The sequence below is a fragment of the Musca vetustissima genome, unplaced genomic scaffold, assembly GCF_032173495.1.
Source record: "Musca vetustissima isolate MV318-11 ecotype Yass unplaced genomic scaffold, APGP_CSIRO_Mvet_v1 utg740, whole genome shotgun sequence".
In the NCBI taxonomy this organism is placed as follows: domain Eukaryota; kingdom Metazoa; phylum Arthropoda; class Insecta; order Diptera; family Muscidae; genus Musca; species Musca vetustissima.
The window spans coordinates 159,466-181,244 of record NW_026878554.1 but is presented as its reverse complement, the minus strand read 5'-3'; the positions used below and the strand labels follow the sequence as shown (position 1 = coordinate 181,244).

At 34.2% G+C, this 21,779-nt stretch overlaps 1 protein-coding gene across 1 annotated transcript in view; it reads right to left on the bottom strand.

Annotated features, from left to right (window-relative positions):
* Nucleotides 1-298: 298 nt before the first annotated feature.
* LOC133323294 (GTPase-activating protein CdGAPr) overlaps nucleotides 299-21,779 on the bottom strand; it is a 32,996-nt gene continuing 11,515 nt past the window's right edge. The window contains exons 2-7 of the mRNA XM_061532234.1: nucleotides 10,421-11,712; nucleotides 9,303-10,355; nucleotides 8,366-9,238; nucleotides 7,183-7,735; nucleotides 4,942-7,109; nucleotides 299-391 (exon numbers count right to left, since the gene is read on the bottom strand). Of these exons, the coding sequence (XP_061388218.1) occupies nucleotides 313-391; nucleotides 4,942-7,109; nucleotides 7,183-7,735; nucleotides 8,366-9,238; nucleotides 9,303-10,355; nucleotides 10,421-11,712 (6,018 nt within the window). The 3' untranslated portion in view covers nucleotides 299-312. The remainder of the gene's footprint in view (nucleotides 392-4,941; nucleotides 7,110-7,182; nucleotides 7,736-8,365; nucleotides 9,239-9,302; nucleotides 10,356-10,420; nucleotides 11,713-21,779) is intronic.

Genomic DNA, 21,779 nt, shown 5'->3' with positions numbered 1-21,779 from the left:
TGTAGTTAAGAGTGATGTTTTATTTTGTTATTTAATACTATTGTTTAAATTAATAATTTTATCCATCTTATATAAAACATATTTTTTATATTTCACAAAAAATTGTTTATAATAAGTTTAAATTGTTTTAATATATATAAATATTTTTTTATTTATTTTTTTGTTTATTAGTATTATTGTGTGACGTCCAAGGTTGAGATGAGATTTCTTGTTTCTTTTTTACCCCATCGTTTTTGGGGTTTGTGGTTTTTTATTAAAACTAGCATCTAAGAGATTTAGATTATTTTAAAAAATAAATATGTTACCATTCAATTATTGCTGATTTTGTGAACGAGATTCAAACATGGCGGTTACATCACGTATGGAAAATTGTGGTGAGATTTTTTCACGGCTGTAAAAAAAATAGGAAAATATGTTAATAAAAAGTTATTTATAAACTATTTTTTCTTTCTGAGAAAATGTGGGTAATAAATAAAAAAAAAACAACTAAAAATGACGTTGAGTTCGGGCGGGCCAACATATAACCCTTCACCACGTGTTGTGCATTCAAAATATTTTAAGTCTATCGGGATATTTTTATGGGGACTATGTTCTTAAGTTACGTTGTAGTACCGAATACCGAAAAAGTGGCGGAAATTGTAATGTGAGGATTATATCAAAACTTGGACCTACATAGACAATTTTCCGCACAAATTTCAGGTAATCAATCAAAAACATTCAAAATAACCCTTATACCCTTATATGGACCTATGGTAGAGGGATTTTCTACTCAACGAGAACCCAAAATATAAAATTACGACTAATTTGGTTTGGGATGTAGCGTTATATGGGGTATTCCCTAAATAGTCATCCAATATTTATAAATTACTGTCAAAAATCCTCATAATACCGAACTTAGGTCTATATCAATAATTTTTAGTATGGAGATGTGCTATGCAATATATACCCAAAATAGAAAATTACAGCCAATTCAGTTGAAACCCCTGTCAAACATCCCTAGAATACCGAATATTTGGGGGTACCGTTACATGCGGACTATACCAAATCGTGGACATATATACCCCATTCTCAATGCGAATCATCCCAAGTAGAATAACCAAATTTCTAAGGTCTATATAGTGATTTCAACAGATAGACGGGTAATATTGGTCCTAGACCCACCTTTAGGTATCACGATCGTCATATTCCGACAAGCTGAATCGAACTAGACATGTGTCCGTCCGTCTGTCTGTCCATAATTTTAAAACACGATACAGGCACAGTTATGGACCAATCGAAAGGAAATTATTCATGAAGAACCGGTTCTGGCCAAAGAAGACCCCTATTGTTTTTGGTAATGATCCGTTAAGATTATTACCCGAACATCACCAAATTTATACGGAAGATGAGATCTGGCCAAGGAATAATCATAGCTCTTACAAAACTTGTTTGTGTAAAATAAAAAAAAATAGAGTCGTATGGTGTAAATTTTTAATCCGGAAACCATTATTCGGAAAAGATTCCGCAGGAGCTGCTGACCTCTAATCGACCAATAGAGTTCTAATATCGCGTAATATTACCCAGGCTCGGAATATAGATCCGCAGGATCTTAAAGCTCAGTGGAAGTTGTGTAGGATATAATATGGCGACCCCGTCCGATTATACTGCTCCGCTTTTTGTAAGAATATCATCTAACCCCTCTTAACCGCATAAGTATAATAATACTTAATACTTAGTATTTGTTTTTGTTCCACGGTCACACATATTAAGTGTGAATATAACCGTCTGAGAAACCGTTAAATATTCTTAAAGCTTTCTCATCCCATTATTTATTTTTCAAAAAGATCTTTCGATGTGGATAACAACAAATTGCTTGGTGACATGGGAGGAGGGATTTTAAAGAAGAATGCAATGTTTCTTGTCAGATTCTTTTGGTAGAGAAATTTCACATCCGATCAAATTGGCAATGTTCTTGGTATTCAAAATGTCTTTAAAATTTTAAGGGCAGTTTTCAGCTGGGATATATGTATAATATCAATCTCCATTATCCTTCTGAATAATTAACAATGAGTAGACTACTTGCCATAACTTATCATGACTTGTCACGTTAACATAAGAAATCGTCAATTGTTTCAAAGATATACAAACTCTTTGAAGAGGTTGGAAATTCCTCACCAATGTGTGTTAAAATATATTTTTTTAATTTTAGCTAATGTAGGGTTTAGCTCGTATTGGTTCTGATAGTCGATTCCCTAATACGATGACTTCTACATTGAAACCAATTTGGCTACAATAAATGCTTCTTCATAATATACCAAAAATCCGACCTTTGAACCCTAAATGTATAGATTTTACTACCTAGACTTTTGTTTTAACATTCCAATTTCAATTTATTTCATATATAAACTACTCCAAAAGCTTAAAACTAACAGTGTATTAGCTTAATGTTATCTTAACGACTATTCAGTTGGAGGGGTTCAGAACCATTGTACTTCAAAAACATTTTTATTATTATTATTCCTTTATTTGATGCAGCGACCTATCACATAGGGCAAAGGACTTCAATATTATATCTACTCTCAACCACTAAATTCAATTTACAGGTTCAAATATCTTATTATTATATCACAATTATCAATTAAAAAAAATATAATATATTATAGTTAAATTTATTTAAATGTTGAAATCAGTTATGCAATAAAAACACAAACAAATAAGCAAAACCTATGAATTTAAGATGAATTGAGGTTGAAGTAATCGTATAAATGAGTTCGATAACATTTTAAGGAAGAGTTAAATGTTTTAAGAGAAGGCGGTAAGGTGTTAAAAATTCTAGAAATTCGTACAAAAAAGGCTTTTTCCAATAAAGGACACAAACGCGGAACAAGTATTTGTATGTTTCTAACAGATCTAGAAAACATAAACAAATCAACTACAGAGGAAGGAGTCTGCAACTTAAATACCTTATAGAACAACAACATTGACCTTAAACTCACAAAACTTTCAAAGGTACAACCGAGGAACTCTTTAACGTAAGGAGAAATGTGATCACGACGTTTAACACAATATACATATCGCATAACCCTATGGAACAATAGTTTAATTTTACGTAAAACATATCCACAAAAATCTCAATACAATACAAAAAATTTGGCATAATCAATGCATGGGCCAATTGAATTCTAATGCTCTTAGGCGGAGCCATATCCAAAGAGTACAACTTTCTTAAAATAAAGTTTACCTTGGACACCAAAGAATTAACATGCACATCAAACACCAAACTACTATCAAGAAACAAACCAAGACATTTCATAGAGCTTACAACATTTATAGAATTATTATAAATGGAAACATTTACTGAATTCTCTTGCAAGTTCCCAAAAAACATAACTTTACTCTTACGTGTATTAATTGAGAGTCCGTTTGCAGATAACCACGTTACTAACACATTGATATTAAAATGTATAGAGGACTGCAAAACATCTAAAAACACATATTCTCCTTTAAACAAAATCTGCAAGTCATCAGCAAATGCAAATGACATGCAGCTCCTACTCAACTTAGCAAATCATTAACATACATAACAAACAATAGAGGCCCAAGTACAGACCCCTGGGGTACACCACTACTCACAGGGAGCATTCCAGAAACAACATTCCTACAACAAACATATTGCTTCCTTCCAAACAAATACGACGAAATAAGCTTACAAGCTGAGGACGAAAAATTGAACAAACGATGCAATTTTCTTATTAAATTAGCGTGATTAATTTTGTCAAAGGCTTTCTCTAAGTCTACTGACAACAACACACAACAACCTCCCGTACCAACAGTCTTCCTTATATTGTCAGTCAATCCAACGAGAAGAGATGCAGTGCCGCGATTACTCCTAAACCCATACTGGCTCTCATGTAATAGAGAATTTTCACCAATATAAACTAGCATTTGATCTTTCATGACATACTCAACCATTTTAGAAAGAATCGGCATTATAGATATAGGCCTATATTCACTAGAATCACCATTCTTTTTTTGAATTGGCACTATTTTTGCAATTTTCCACATCTCTGGAAACACAGACATTGTTAACATAGAATTGACAACGTGCAACAAAAATTGACCAACAAGGGGGAAAACAAGTTTTAGAAATTTTAGCTGAAATCCATCATAACCAACTCCGTGGACTTGATTTTATTGAAAGCATCAACAATCTCAGCATAATCAATTGCACGAAAGGAAAACCCATCAAAAGCATCAACAGGAATACAAGAAACATCAAAAACATCTACGGATTGATTCGAAACAAAATCTGAATTCAGAGCCTCAACATCAACATTCCCGACTTCTCTGTCATCAGTACACAAACCGTTTTTATTTAAAATTGACCACACTTTCTTTGTGGATTTATTAGCAAACATATCCCTATGAGCAATAAATTTTAGTTTTCTTATAGTTTTTTTGGCTCGGTTACGACAGCGACAAAACAATTTCCAATTTTCAACACTTTTGTCCCGAAGATAGGACCTATAAGAAATGTCACGAAGAGACAAGTGATACCGAATTTCAGCAGACTTAAACCAGTCATCTTTATTAATTTTACAAAATCTCCTTTTGACAGGAACTACACTATTCCATGTTAAAAGAACAAGCCAAAATCAGAACTAGACCCTCTGAATCAGCCCATAATACTACATTTTTTCCATGTCTTACTAGTAATATAAAGTAGGAAAGATTACGCGTATGCCTTATGTTTAAGTATTATAATAAGTCTTAATGTTTAGAGAAAATCTTGCAAATGATAAAAATGTTGTGTCCTTTTTATGTCATTTTTTCTGTGCTCTTTTTCCCGATCCAATTGTTTCTGTTTTTGGTTGAAGGTTATTATTTCAACTTTATGTATCAGTCAATTAAATTTACTCTCCAGTTAAATATAGATGCATATGGTACTACTTGAAAACTCACTTTGATGATATACTATTTCGCGTTGCTGGTGATAATCCGGATGAGCAGCCCAGTTCATGTGATGATTTCACCGAAGAACGTTCCCTTGATGATGGTGCGATGGTGGTATTCACACCATTGGCAAAGTCCATACTTTTACGTTCAAATTTTTGTACTGTGGCTCTAGCGGAAAATTCTTCCTGATCAGATGTGGCTGTACTAGACACGGTTGACGATGTTGAGGGTGGTTTCGTTGTATTGACTTTATTTAGAGAATGTTGTGATCGTTTCAAAAATGAATCACCACCAGCTCCAGCCGCAGCCGTGTTATTTGCATTCGTTTGATCATAACTATTTTGATTCTTTTCATCGGATATACTACGTACACGATGTTGTGTATTTAGTGTTGTTTCCGACACGGCTGACGACGGAGGATTACGACCAAATTCCTTTAGATTATCCATGTCTTTTTGTAGAGTACGCATATCGGCACGGGATTTTGATTTAACCCTCAGCGATGTATTGTCTGTGGAGAATTTATCATCTTCGTTTTTGGTTAGATTTAAATCGGTTTTGGATTTCGATTTAAACGAGTCAGCATGATATTTTTGTGTCAGCTGTTGACGTCGTTCCTCTTTAATGCGATCAATGCGTTCTCTGTCCAATTTGACACCGGATAATACTTTGAGATTAGTTGAGGGCGTTGTGGCTCCTCCAGCTCCACCACCACCACCAGTGGAGTGTGTTGGTGATGTGGAAATATTGGAATTATTAAGATCGGCAGTATTTTCGGGATGTACATTATTTTGTATTAGAGAAATGCGATTTTCGGTTGTGGGTGTGATTTTCAAATCAGCATTGTCATAGTCATGTTCCAGCGAGTTGTTGAAGTTCTTTTCTTTGGGTAAATCAATCTTTAGCGTTGTTTTGTCGTTGTTGGCCTTGGAAGCACAATATTCTTCAGTTATGGGCATGCCAGGCAGTCTTTTGGGTGGATTTAAAGTTTTGGGCCGTGTGAAATCAAAACTTTTTCTTCGATTTCCCGCCTCATTGCCGGATTGTTGATTGAGTTGCTGAGACGATTTCAATTCTTGTAGATTTTTATTACCAAATTCCCGTATGAAAGCATTCTCGTCCAGAGATCTGGTGATTTGTTGAGTTTTATTCAATTTTTGCTTAAGACTAGCCGTTTGTTGTTGTTGCTGATGATTCTTTGAAGATCTTTCAGGATGTGTGGCGGTATTCAATGTATTTGGTTTTCTGATGGAACTTCTGCTGCCAGAAAAATCAAAAGCTGGCATTTGTTCAACGGGAGAAACTTCAAATTTGGTGGCCAATTCTTTGACACTAAAATTGGAAGGTGATCTTCTGGCGGTATTGGCTGCCACTTCAATAGTTTCGGATTCGTGATCTTTAATGCTATCTAAGCTATCCAATTCCACTTCAGGATCTTCATAGCTATCAGGATTGCTAGATTCCTCTTTGAGCAACGCCTTCATTTCCTCACCCATTAAGTTTTGATAAACGCTGTTGGGTTTCCTCAACTCCACATTTTCATATAGCAATTTTTCTTCATCGGACATTTGTATGTCATCCCCTCCGTGGGGATCGATGGGTGTATCCTTATCCGAATCCTTTTCACTTTCACTTAATTCCTCCACCTCAGCCAAATTTTCCAATTCCTTTTGGGGATATTTACGTTCTTCGTTCAACAGCTGATTAACTTCGGTAACAGAATTTCTAAAGAATTTCACCTGTTCATAGACCGTGTTCTCATCGAAAGAAGTTTCCAACAGTGGCTGGGTGATGGAATGTGATTGTTTGGACCTATCCTTAGTGGGACTCTTTAGATTATATGTAATGCTAATGGTGGATTTAATTGGACTAGCTACGGTTTTAAGGGGTGAATTAAGATTACTGGGTGTATTTTCATATTCCTCATAGGCTGGGGAATTTTCATCGGTCTCAATGAGCGAGTGCATGCTCAATTGTCTTTGTAAATTTTGATAGCCATATTCACTGGGCGTTACCGATTGGCTGGTGTTATCGGTAAAATTGGAATTGGGTGAAATTAAGTTGTGCTGATTGCGTTGTGCTGAAGATTCAGCTGAGAGTTTGGAACCTCCAACGGGATTTAAGTCCAGCGATAGTTCACGTTTCAAGGCTTGCATATCACGTTTTTCAATTATCTAAAAAAAAACAAGGAGAATTTGGAAAATATTTATGGGGTCCTGAAGAGGTATAGGGAATGAGAATACTCACATTTGATCCTATGCTCTCTGCTGAGGTGCCTAAATAACTGCTCGCATCCACACCCAATAACATTTGTTGCATTTGATTGGATGACCCAGCCGAAATGCCCGATATACCAGACATGGCCGAGGACACCATCAATGGATCCAAATCATGTTGTGGTGTATTTACAGCTGAACTATTTTCGGAACTTGTATCACCCACCAACAGGGAATAACGAGGACTCTGTATGGGTGATGAAGGTGTCACAGACAACTTCGATTGTTCCATTTCATTTGAGTGATGATGACTTTGTTGTGACAATTTTTGATTGTGCGTATCACGCGTAGAATCTTTGGTTATATCGCCAGAATAACTGCGCAGCAGTTGTTGTTGTTGTTGCAAAACATCATTCGTTACACAATAACTATTACGATTTTTAACTTTAAGCAGATCATAGGATTGAGGTCTGGCTGTTAGATGTTGATGATGGCCACTACCGGTTGTGGTCGTGGTGTTGGTGTGTGGTTTCGGCGAAGAGCTATTGGAATTTGTCGATTGATTGGCACTAAAGGAAACAGTTCTGAAAAGAAAGAAATAATAGAGACGATTAATAATGGGAGAAGATAAAAATGATTTGGGCAGCAAGACATGAACCCAAAGTTTATAACTAACTTCGGTTAGAAAATATGAGAAAAATAATCAACATATATATATATATTGGGTCTATACTTAAACTTGACCAATAGAGACTATTTTTGTGAATACATTTTCGAATCTTTTCAAACATCTAAGGCTAAATATAAAGCCAAATTAAATTGAAAATATCTCAAATAAATATAAAAGTGTGTAAAAGATCATAAACATATCGAACATTGAAAGGTACCGGTATTGGGGTCTATACTTTAAACTTGACAATAGAGATAATTTTTGTGAAGACATTTCCGATTCTCTACGAACTTCTAAAGCCTAATTTGAATCCAGTCGGTTGGAAAATGTTTCAAAATTCCAAAAATTGAGGTTATATTTAATGAATTTTGATTAGATATTTAAAAATGATATTTGCAGATTAAAATACATATGTTAATGATCTTTGAAGCATTGCCGGAATATTCGTGGAAATGTCTTTGGATTATCGTCTTTTCAACAATATCCAACCATATTCTATTTTAATTGATCCATGTGTCCCACACTTTTCTCCCTTTACACCCACCTTGTTTTCATTTGTGGAGACTCCTCATCTTTTTTCTGTGCTGCCGATGCAGCGGCAGCTGCCTCTACTTCTTCGATTAACATTTTGGCAAATGTCTCTTTGCTGGATAGACGACGTTCATTGCTTACACCCGTTCCGGGATAACTAAAACGTTCTTTCGAATTGGCCACCGAAGACTTATTATTATCCTGATCCTTACGTTTCGATCCCAATTGTACCGACGGATAACTATAACGGGTATTTGAATTGCCGTTCGCATTCTTTTGACCATCCATTGGCACTTGTTGCCTTTGTTTGGTGGGGGTGGTAATTTCCGTCGAGGAATTGCCACCATAAAGGGTAGATGATGAAGCTTGACTGGTTGGCGCAGGTGGTGCATGTACCTGAACACTGGCATAAAGTGTATGAGGATTGGCCACGGTATGTTCGGGTGTACCACAATCGATGTATTGTATATCGGATAATTGATCTTCTAATTTATAACGTTTACAACAACTCTCATCGCTATTGTGTTCATGACAGGTGGTGGGGGTTTCACCATGACATTCGCTGGGTTGAGACCATGTGGTGGTTGTATTTGAAGGACTAGCTGTGCTGGCTGTTGTCGATGAGGCACCTGCCGCTGCAGCCGCTGAACTTGGTGATAGTAGTAGATTAAGACGTGGTTGTTTCTTAGGACTGGGATTAACACTATTCGTTTGACTGGAAAATTCTTCTGGCCGGGCTCGCATTATGCGTCGCGATGTAGAGCCCGATGAAGGTGGTATATTTTCTTTGCCTACCCTGGGCGAACTAACCAATGACTCACTTTCCGAAAATATACGCATTTCAGGTTCTTCACGATCAAAGTTCAAACCCAGTTCGGAGAGTTCTCTGAAAAAGAAATTAAAATTTAAGATTTATTTGAATTTGTTGAAAATTGTTGTTTCCCTATTACCTTGAAGGACATGTTGTCACATTGCCCCTTTGCGGCGATTGCAGCAAATCAAAGTATGAATCATGCGACACGGAACGTGAGTGGCCCGCCGTACGCAAACTATCAATGGAATTGGAGCGCACACACACCTCAATCGGTTTGCTTGGCTCGCCACAATAGGAGCGTGATGTTTCAAAGAGTTCAATTGATTTGTGTTTCTCTTCACGTTTCATTAGGGCACTCTTCGAGGGCTTACCATTGACACCAATTATGCAGTCGGCATCGGCAAAGGTTACTTGCGGTGTTTCTTTGTGTCGTGGTGGCGGCGAATGTGAATCATCGTCATCATCAATGCGTGCCGTTACAACAATGGAAGATTTCAGCTCATGGGCTGCGCCATTACTAACCGGCCGTTGATTGCGTGAAAACAACGATTTCCAACTGTGGGTCTTACGTTTTTGCCAACTGCGTGGCACCGACAACACCGTGTGATATTTATCGGGTAAACTTGAGGGCCCACCACCCACCTCGATGTAGGAGCCAATGTTTTGCCCCGAATTTACACTAGATATCATATTTATGGGCATCGACTGCTTCATATCGAAACCATCATATTTCATATGACGTTCTTGAGCCTCTTCTAAACTAATCAGTTTGGGACCACCGGCACTTAGACTCTTAGGTCGTTCCACAAAGGCAGTGCTTTGATCATGTTCTCGCTGTTCGACCAATAAACTTTCACAATCGGTTAGAGAATCCATGCGATTTTCGGCAGCTGTTGGATTTGCCGACGAGGAGGTGGAGGAGACAACGGCGCCTTGGGTGGCAATATAGCTGAGACGTACTACGGCCTCTTCCAGGGCATCAAATATTAAATGACAATTACGTATTAAATATTCAGTGACCACCGCTTGGACTCCGACACCTCGTAGAGCGGCCACACCACCAGATTCCAATGCCGGGGAACGTAACAGATTTGGTGCCCAAACAATGGCCAAATTTTTATCTGTCATGCCGGTGCGTTCAGCATATTGGGAGATTTTATTTAAATGTTCTGAGAGATATTTGAGGGTCCTAGAAGAGAGAATGTGAAATTTGTTATTGTAATCTATAAAATAAATTATTTTGTCAAAACATACCTATAATGTGGTGGTGGTAATTTCAACACGGTCTCCTTCATCAGTCTTAGCCTTTCGTTGCTTTCACTTTTCGCTTGTATGGCCTCAACAAAGTTGTCGTATAGCTGGTAGGTGCACAGAGGATTCGGCAATTCACGGAAATACATTTTTAGCAGTGAACTAACTGCGTGGATATCCTGTTTCATTTCAGGATTACCCAAATCTGGTACCCGTTCCTCATCGAATGCCCTTCTCAACTTTTGTATATTCGATGTAATACCAGATAAACGATAAATACCATCAACAATACCATGTTCCTCAATGAATTCGGCACAACATTTTAAGACCATTGGTATCTCTTGGCCACTATTGAGTAAATGTTCCGAGAGATCACAAGAGAAGACACGCTCCCGATAAATACCACTTTGTTTAAGGCGACGTCGTGAGGGTCGCGACAGGATAAATGAACGAAAGAAGGCAATCAATTTACCATGTTTGCGTAAAACCGGCTTGGTTGGTGACACTTCCACCTGACCCACCAATGGAGCTGGCATTGGAAAATGCCGTGGTATCTTATCACCAATTGTGGCCACACACGATTGTGGAAAGAATCCAACCTCATAATGGGATTTTTGTAAATGCGATTTTTTACCTCTCCACCAAATCGATTCAGCTGGTGAGGGCATATCGATCACCGATATCATATCTCCAACTTCTATGGAAATTTCATCTGAAGCCTGTGCCTGATAACGTCTTACACCATACGCCGCTCCCACAGCAGGGGTATTGATGGTTCTCATGGTATCATCATCGGCCAGTGGCAACCTTCTACCCTTATTGTCCAACTGCAACCATGTCAATATCGTACCACAGGTCAATGAATCTGAGGCGATTTTTGAGAAACGTTCCAAATATTTGGCCACTGCATATTCAACTTCTTCTTCATTTTTAAATTCCACTTCGGAGAGATGTTTGAGACCACTTATTTTACGATCATACACACAGCGATGCAACATTTCATCCAACATTTGCATATTATCAAAGGACCGCTTAACCAAAAATGGATCTGATCGATGTGGAAATACTTTGATAATAAACCAGCAGGATGAGGGGGAGAAGGTACGCAATGATGAGGGTCCCTGCGACGTGGAACATGTACTGCCAGCAATATCACCACCTATCGATTGGGATGCTATGCTGCTGTTCAACAATTCGGATTTATCATCGACCAAACGTACTGAGAGAGGACCCAGTTGTACACGTTCATAGTGGAAATGTGCACAATCTTCGAGTTTGGGAAAGCGACAGGTTTTCTGAAAATAAAAATGGAAAATAAAAGGTTAGCAAATTGAAATAAAAATAAAATATTTGGTATAAAAAATAATAATAATAATAATTGAAAATTATTAACAAGATATATAACCTTTATAACAGGTCACGGGGTTCGGTCCAGGATCCAACAGTCGGTAATTTGGTAACATTGACTGTAATTAGCACAAATTTTTTAACATTGGTCAACATTTTAGTGTAGCCCCCACTAAAATGCCGATATTTTGGGACGTTTTTCAACAAAAGCAGCTTTAATTTATTATTTTGAGTATCAATTTAGTATATATTTGGATTGGATAGAAAATCTCCCTACCTCAAGTGGTGTTGATTAATTAAGTATATTTTTGGGGACCATATAAGGACTGGATTTTTTAAAGAATATTTTTTTTCAGGGACCTACAGAGGCGTGGATTTTTTTAGAATACTTTTTCAAGGACCAACAGTGGCATAGATTTTTCTAAAGAATATTTTTTCAAGGATCAACAGAGGCATGGTTTTTTAAAGAATATTTTTTTTTAAGGTGTAAAGAAGGCTTGGATTTTTTTAGAGAATACTTTTTCAAGGACCAACATTGCCATAGATTTTTCTAAAGAATGTTTTTTCAAGGATCAACAAAGGCATGTTTTTTTAATATTCTTTCAAGTACCAATAGAGGCATGGTTTTTCAAAGAATATTTTTTCAAGATTGAAGAACCAACAGGGCATAGATTCATATTTTTTTCATAGACCAGCAGAACGTATTTTTCATAAACATTTTGTTTCAAGTACCAGTAAAAGGCAAAGTTTAAAAGAAATTTAGCGACCTTTTTATTTATTACAGCTGAGTCCGTAGGTCTTTTAAAAACAATTGTTATGTTTATTTTAGTCTAACCTTCTTATTTATAAGACCCGGACGTAGTTTTTATAAAAATATTTTTTTCAAGAACCAGCTAAGAGTAAATTTTATAAAAATATATTTTTTTAAGAATCAGCTAAGTGTGGATTTTATATTTTATTTCAAGAATTAGGAAAGCGTAGATTTTATACAAATGTTTTTTTTTTTTTTTAAAGAGAGCTTTTATATTTTTTTCATAGTCCAGCAGGATGCATTTTTAATAAATGTATTATTTCAAGGACCAGTAAAGAATATAGTTTCTAAAAATATTTTAAGGATCAACAGATCGTAGTTTTTTAATATTGAAGATCCAGAGCCCTGATATGTATATTTTTTCAAAGCCCAGAAGAGCCTAGGTCTTATTTATAAACATTTTAGGGTTTAGCATAGTTTAGATTTATTATAAATATATTTTAAGCACCATCGGAACGTTCCAAATATTATTTTCAAGTACCAGCTAGGCGTGGATAATAAATAAATTTTTCAAGCGTATAACTAAGCGTATATTTTATATAAAAAGACCCAACTAAGCATATATTTTATAAAAAAAATTTTTACAAGAACCAGATAAGCGTAGATTTTATAAAAATATTCTTATCAAGAACCAGCTAAGTGAAGATTTTATACAAATATTTTGGCCCCAAGAACTTTTTGACAAAATTGCCAATATAAAACGGTATATTAACATACTTAATGATGATTTATTTTACATATATACGAACGAAATCCGGGTAAATGTAAACGTACTATAAGTCCCCTTTTAGAGTTTAGGAAATTTCTAAATTTTGTGGAGGGTATACAATATTCAGTCCGAACGAATTAAACTCTAAATTATTTCATATTCATTTAAAAAAAAAGTGAATCATCATTGATGCTATTTTTCTGTGTTTTGACCAACAATTCATTGTAATTGTCTCGTTCATGACATAAAGAGTTTGTTGTAGGATTTTGCGATATTTATACATTTGTACATATACGTACGAACGTGCATATCTTTTTGGATCCGATTACTTAATTGACGTCAATCAAATAATGTGACACAGTATAATATACAAGTAGATCTACATTACAAGTATATACATATGTACATTCAACGAGTGTCTCTATAGATGTACTACTGGTTACAATTCGACAAAAAGGTATTATATGAATATAAATATTTGTAAATTCTTCAGACATGAGTAAAATTTTTAAATTGTAAAAACAAAACACGTACTTTTACAAAATGTCCAAGACGAATTGACAAATTGATGAACAAAACCCCCCTCAAAGGAGAAATGGGCATTGGCAAATAAAATATGTATGTATGTGCAATTTTATTTAAGTCATGCCTTTGTGTGGGTGATGGATGGACATTTTTATTTGAAATTTAATTACAATTTTCCAACAATGGACTTGACCTTCCCCTAGGGATTTATAATTATTGCGTATGTGCGGTGACCGAAAATAATGACAAACAACATTTTCATGGAATACACCCACAAATACACATAATTTAATTTAATGAAACTCCTGGGAAAATCTCACTACTGCTAAAAAGGAATACCACTCCTTACTGGTATTTACTTAGTTTTTTTGTGGTGACATCCTGTATTTTTTTTGTAGAGCATGTTTTTAATTTTCTTCTTTTATTACAAAGCAAACATTACCACCCTCACCATTAAATGGTGGTTATTAAATATATTTCATGTTTTGCTGCAAAAAAATGACAACGTTTTTCATATATACACTAACTACTCCAGCAGCACCATGGAAAATGGAAGTAATGCAAAAAATGGGGAAAACGTCAAGAAAAAAAAAAATACAAACATTGTAAAGGAAACTAAACGACATATTTGTGTTAATATTACAACAGTGATGACTGCGACAACGACAGCAGCAGCGGTTGTAGTATCCGCAGCCATTTGCTAGTGACAGTATCAGCCAACATACTTAGTTTCGGTATATCGGCGAACAGCATTTACTACTTGCTGGTTGATTCCTCTCACAAACAAGACAACGCCCCAATTGTGGCATTATTTCCTTTTTAACGCTGGAAGCTAGGCTTCCTTTCTATATAACACAGGCTACACAAAATCGGAGTGATTACTCTCCCCGTAGTAAATGGTAACGATTTTTTGTTTTGTTATTTTTTTCTACGCCCTTCACTGCAAATTGTTGCTCCAGTTTGTGTACATAGTCGGTTGGTGGTTCGGTGTTTTTTATTTCCTTTCCTGTAGTTACTACAACACCATTTCGCACAGGGATATTATAAGACATAATACGAAAATAATGTCGGGTGGGACCAGTTGGATGGTACCCTACTTTTTCAGACCAGAATAGCATAGATTTTTTAAAAATATTTTATAAAGACCCTAGATTTTCATTAATTTTTTAGGACTAGAAGAGAGTAGATTTTTAAAAATTATTTTTTTCTTATAACTGGAAGAGCGTAAAATTTAAAAATCTATATATATATATATATTTTTTTTTCATAACTAGAGGAGCGTAGATTTTTTAAAAATATATATTTTTTAATGGCTAGAGGAGGCTAAATTTTTTAAAAATATTCATTTCAAGCAGGCTAGAATAGTATAGATTTTTTAAACTATTTTTTTTCAATGGCTAAAGAAGCGTAGACTTTTTAAAAATATTTTTTTTCAATGGCTGGAGGGATGGTAGATTTTTTAAAAATATTTTTTCTTAAAAATATATTTTAAAATTTTTTTATGTTCAAAGGAGTGTAGATTCAAAAATATTTTTTAAATGACTAGAGGAGCGTAGATTTTTTTAAAAATATTTTTGTTCCAATGACAAAAATTAAGTAACTAGAGGAGCTTAGATTTTTTTAAAATTTCTCTATGACTAGTGGAGCGTAGATGTTTTAGAAATATATTTTCAATGACTAGAGATGCGTAGAATTTAAATATATATATATATATAAAATTTTTTTGAGGTTCAAATAAGCAAAATTTTTTAAATATTTTTTCTAGGTGCAAAGAAGCTTTGATTTTTGAAATACATCTTCTCCGAGGTCAAAAGAGTGTAGATTTTTTAAAAATATAAAAGTGGATGAAACGAAAGACACTTGCGCTCTGGCTGGTGGCTTTATTGGGAGTGATTATGTACAACTTGCACACTCAACAAAAAACTTACTACAAAGAATATTTACATGGTGGTGTGTAGGTTACACTAGGCGAACACATCGCAATTAGTTTACGCATGTATGTTGTGTTTTTTAAGTCCGTAATGCGGACATTCAATAATTTCAATACAAAGGAGATTTTTTAAAAACATTTTTATCGAAGTTCAAAGGAGCGTAGATTTTATATATATTTTTTTTAAGTTTAAGAGGAGCGTAGATTTAAAAAAATTTTTTTTTGAAGTTAAAAGGAGCATAGATTTTTCAAAAATATATTTTTTATATTATTTTCAAAGTTCAAATAAGCGTAGATGTAGGAACATGCGAGCTCTGAAAGGTTTAAACATTTATATATGTATAAATATGAGCTATATATCAGAGGCAAGATTTCTTCAAAAGATTTTGTTAACAAGTGGACTTTTTTTAAAAAAACATTTTTGCACAATATTTAATTAATTATGGACAGAGCCACTTGCAAAAATATCAATACCTACATTATTTCATTTGCAAAAATATCAAAATAATGCCGACATCATCTGACTTTAAAATTTCACACCCTAAAAGTATGCACCATACCTATGGGCTATGAGGTGTTTAGACCCTAAAAGTATGCACCACAAAACCGAATAAAATGGTGTATTATAGGTCAATATTGACAAAAATATTATTATTGTTTTTGTTGCGCTATTTTTTATTTTTTTATCAATAACTGTGATTTTTTGAAAAATTTTCTCTCTCTCGTTCCCTTGGAAATGGTGTGACATAGGACAACCTTAACGAATCCTATTGTTATTGTTGGACATTATTTTTCTTCCTGATTTTTTGTCAATTGTGAAAAAAATACCAACACTGATACTCCCTCTTTGGACCTATGCCTATACAACTCTTCATCCCCACGTTATTGTAATTGTTGTTGTTTTGTCCTATCATTCTATAGTGTATTATGAGTTGATGATGATGGCCGGTCGTCAATGTTGGTTGGTTGGTGTTCTCAACTTTTCATTGTGTGTACGAAAAACAAGCTTAGCAATTCCTTTTCTCCTTGTGATACGACTCTTCAACATTTGACACAACATGTATTGCGGCTACGCAATTTTTTTCTCCCTCATTTTTTTTATTTTTTTTTTCTTTTGCAAAGAATCTGGGTCAGTCAGTATATTTTGTAAAAGTAAAATATAACCCAAAGTATGTAAGTATTTATTATAATGTCTGTTATATTGTGGGGGTGGGTGAGGAAGTCAGGGAGAGAACTGGGGAATGGGTATGCGGATACATGCTCGGAATATCTGAAAAAAATATAGACAACTACAACTAAATATGCCGCCAAATGTTGTGTTTTCTGTGTATTCCGCAAAAACCAAATTACGTGCCTGTAATAGCTGAAGTTATCCTTTCATAGTTTCCTTTGCCACGATTTGTCTCCATGTCTTTCCGCTCGCACACACACACTCCAATTAGTGGATTTAGCGTAGAAAGGGAGTAGGCGGAGGAGTAGAATGGAATTTTGTTTCATATAAAATATGTTTTGTCATGTTTGCAAACAAATATGTGTGTTAGTAAAATTCTTTTCAAAACTAATATCATGTCAAAGATGAAATTATTATTTTTTGTTCAGATCCCAAACTCCTACAACCCATTCAAATAAGATGAAATTGTTTTAGACTATGTAAAATGTACCTCATTGAAATATTTGTGTGTCATTTCACAGAAAATTTAGATTGGATTTAGTTTTGGCGAAAGAGTTTTGTGTCTGGATTTTTTAGGATAGATAGAAATACTCCTTTGAACATTTCTTATGGATTTTTATTTACGGCCTCATTTTGTAAAATTCGAAACAAACGAGTTTAAAAAACAACAGTTGGCAATATTAAAATATTTCTGAGATTTTATCCAATTGAATATTTCTTTGGAAGTTTAGAACTCTAAAATTATGCACCACACGCCTTTTGAATGGTTTATAAAAATATTATTTTAAAAATCTACGCGTTTTCATAGTTCTTAAAAAATTATTCTGAAAATCTACGCCTTTTTATTGTCCTTGAAATAATTATTCTAACAAAGCTAAGCCTTCTAATTGTTCTTTAATGAAATATTTAAAAAATCCACGCATTTCAAGAGTTGAAAAAATATTTTAAAAAAACTACGCCTAAAAAAATTTTATATATGTTAAAAAAACTATGTCTAAAGCTAGTCTTTAAAAAATATTTTAAAAAAAATCTACGCCTAAGGATATACCTCGAAAAATATTTTTTAAAAGGACAGTCTTTAAAACTATTTTTTAAATTTCTACGCCTAAGGACAGTCTCTAAAAAAATATTTTGACCAATCTACGCCTATGGATAGACCTTGAACAAATTTTAAAAAAAATCTACAGTTAAGGATAGACCTTGAAAATATTTTTATACCCTTCACAACTATGTTGTCAGGGTATTATAGCTTTGTGCAGCCCCAAAAGTTTGTAACGCCGCGATATATTGGTCCTAGACCCACCTCTAAGTATACCGATCGTCATATCTCGACTAGCTGAGTCGATCTAGACATGTGAGTCCGTCCGTCCGTCTGTCCATTATAATTTGTAAACACGATACAGGCCACAGTTATGGACCAATCTTCACGAAATTCACGCATGTAGGATGGGTTCTGACCAATGAAGACCCCAATTCTTTTTGGAAAAGATCGGTTAATATTTAGGGGATGAAATGGACCAAAAACTTTATTTTTGTCGGTTTTTCTGGTCGCTCCAGAGGCCGCAATTATGGCCCAAACACCGGCATGGCATGGAGAAGGGGATCGGGCCAATGAATAAGCATGCCTGTTTTGATTAAGATCGGTCAATATTTAGCGGGTTAAATGGACCCTGACTTTTGTGTGAAAAATGACAAAATCTGTATTCTATAGCGTATATATTTACTCCTGAAGGACATAGAACCGAGAAGTTGACAGTATATCCAAGATGAGTGGTTGGCCATTAAATTGATACCAATTATATTGTCGTATGTACTTGGATGTGGGAGTTACACTTAAATATTTACAGGTGCTTACATATTTATATATTATTTAGTAACCTATTACCCCACTGGAGGGCGGAAATATAGCGCTGATCGCTTTGAAATGTTCCATGAGGTTCCAGTTATGGTCTAGGACAACGCCTACGGGTGAAATGGACCGAAAACTTAATTATTTGTACTTTTCGAGTCGATAGCCGACAACAAACCATAGTGAAGAAAATCTGCACAAGTAATTAGAGGGGCTGTACTGATTATTAGTAACATTTGCTGACCTCTAGCCAGTCAATGTCTGCAAATATCGCGAAATATTACCCAATCTCAGAATATAGAACCACAGAAAGTTAGATTTTCATGGAAGTTGTGTAGGGTATCGTATGGTCGGCCCCGTCAGACTATACTGCTCCGCTCACTGGTTTTAAATAACTACGTCTATGCATAGGGCTTGAAAAAATATTTTTTAAATATCTACGCCCTAAAAACATGCCATTACAAACATTTTCCAAAAATATAAGTTTATAGACATGCCTTGGAAGTGGCTCACTCAAAAAAGTTTGATATTATATTATAAAAAAATTGAAATCGAAGAAGATTATAATTTCAGAAAAAAATTTTCAAATATATCTAATAAAATTTACCAAATTTCAACCAATCTATTAATTTTTATTTAATTTAAATTTTATCTTAATTTTGGTTTCCTTATACCTGAAATCCACTTGAATTTGGTAACATTAAAAATAAATTATTTTTATTTAATTTTTTCGGTGATTTGATGTATGTTTCTGTTATAACAAATTCTTCTTTTCGAATCGCCATTTTGCAGGGTTATCTATTTCATTCGTTTCTTCAAAAAAATTAGCACTTTTATTGAATTATTTAATTAGCAGAATATTGATGGTATTATTTTATTTTTTCACTTGATCCGTTATAAATATTTATTTATTAATTTATGTTTCGAACTGAAATCCATGACTGAATAATATGGTTGTTATTTTATTGTATTGTATTGTATCTTGTCTTTTGAGATGAATATCATCGATAAATGTTCGGTTGGCTGGCTAGTTGGTTTGATTCGTCTCTCTGTTACCACAAAAGTGATAATAAAAAATTGAAATAAAACTCAAGTCATATTATGGTTTTTACCAAGAACCACAACAAAAACAACAAAGAGTCCCTTTTACGCGATGTAAAGTGAATCATTTGAGGTTTATTTTTGCTGTTGTTGTTATTTTGCTTTGTGAAATGCGAAAAAAGCTACTAAAAGAATCTTTTATCATTGCTTTGGGCGTGTTTTTGTGGTGGTTGTTGTCGGCTAGAATAAAAAATTTAAATAAATCTAAATATTATTTTTAAATTGTATTCCGTATATATTTCGTTAACCCTTAACCGAAAGCAATTTTTGGAGGAAACCGCAAAAGAAAACAAAAAAACTAGTTCAAGGAAACGAAATGGGGATCTTTGGCACCGAATCTTGTGAAACTGAACAACATTTAAAATGCAAATGAATTATTATAAAAATCTTCGCCTACCGAAAAAAATATTTTAAAAATCTACCACGAAAAATTATTTTAACGACTACTGATAGTCTCCGAAATTTGTTTAAATATTCGCCTACTGATAGTCCCCGAAAAAAAATATTTTAAAAATCTAGGCCTACTAATAGTCCCCGAAAAAAATATTTTAAGAATCTACGCTTACTGATAGCCCCCGAAAAATTATTTTAAAAGTCTACGCCTACTGATAATCCCCAAAAGTTCACGCCTACTTTATACATTGAAAAAATTATTTTAAAAGTCTGATAATCCGCGGAAAAATTATTTTAAAAATCCATCCAATCCTGTTTTATACCTTGAAAAATTTGTTTAAAAAATTTACGCATATTTGTATACCTTGAAAAAAATTGTTTAAAAAATTTACGCATATTTGTATACCTTGAAAAAATTGTTTAAAAAAATTACGCATACATTTGCCATACATCCCCCACTAATAAATAGTTGTTTTTTATAAGAACAACAAACTGGGATTCAGGCTGACTATTTTGCAAAAACAACATATTTGTATACCTTGAAAAATTTTTTTTAAAAAATTTACGCCTATTTGTATACCTTGAAAAAAATATTTTAAAAATCCACGCCTATTTTTATATCTTGAAAATTATTAAAAAATCACGCATTTTTTTGGATTGAAAACATTATTTTAAAAATCCACGCCTTTTTTGCATTTAAAAAATTATTTTAAAAATCCACGCCGTTTTTGCATTTAAAAAATTATTTTAAAAATCCACGCCTATTTGTATACCTTTAAAAAATGTTTAAACATTCACGCTTATTTTTATATCTTGAAAAAATGTTTAAAAATGCACGCCTAATTTTATACCTTGAAAAAATTATTTTAAAAATCAACGCCCATTTTTATACCCTGAAAAAGTTATTTTAAAAATCTACGCCCATGTTTATACCCTGAAAAAGTTATTTTAAAAATCTACGTCTATTTTTATACCCTGAAAAAAGTTATTTTAAAAATGCACGCCTATTTTTACCTTGCCGACCTTTCCGAATGATCGAAGGGTTAAAAGAATGTTGGCGCGTGCAATGAAATGAAAATGTTTTCAAGCTATAAAACAGAAAAAAAATCCAAAATAGAAAACACCTATGATGAGTGGTTGGTGGGGCCTCGTGTGTTGCAGACGAAAAACCAAACACCGAAACGTAACAATTCAATTCGCCGAAAGGCGGAAGGTGGCAAACAAATATCAGCTTGAAGAAATCCAGCAACAACACAAAAATAGGTACCGTAAAAGGAGGGAATTTTTATTTAAGCGAAACCTTCTTTTAATATGGCTATGTCTGTCCCAAAAGCCGAGCAAAAAAACCTCTTGAGTCTACTTCGTTGTTGTCTGGGCTGTTGCACATTTTTCCTAGGGTTATGCTCTTGTTGCTGTTATTATTCAGTTTCGTGATTTATTATTTTTCTTTCGTTTTTCGTTGTTGTTGTTTTTCACCCTCTGCTGTGCAAAGTTTCTGAAGTGCATTCTAGGCATTTGTGAACGAA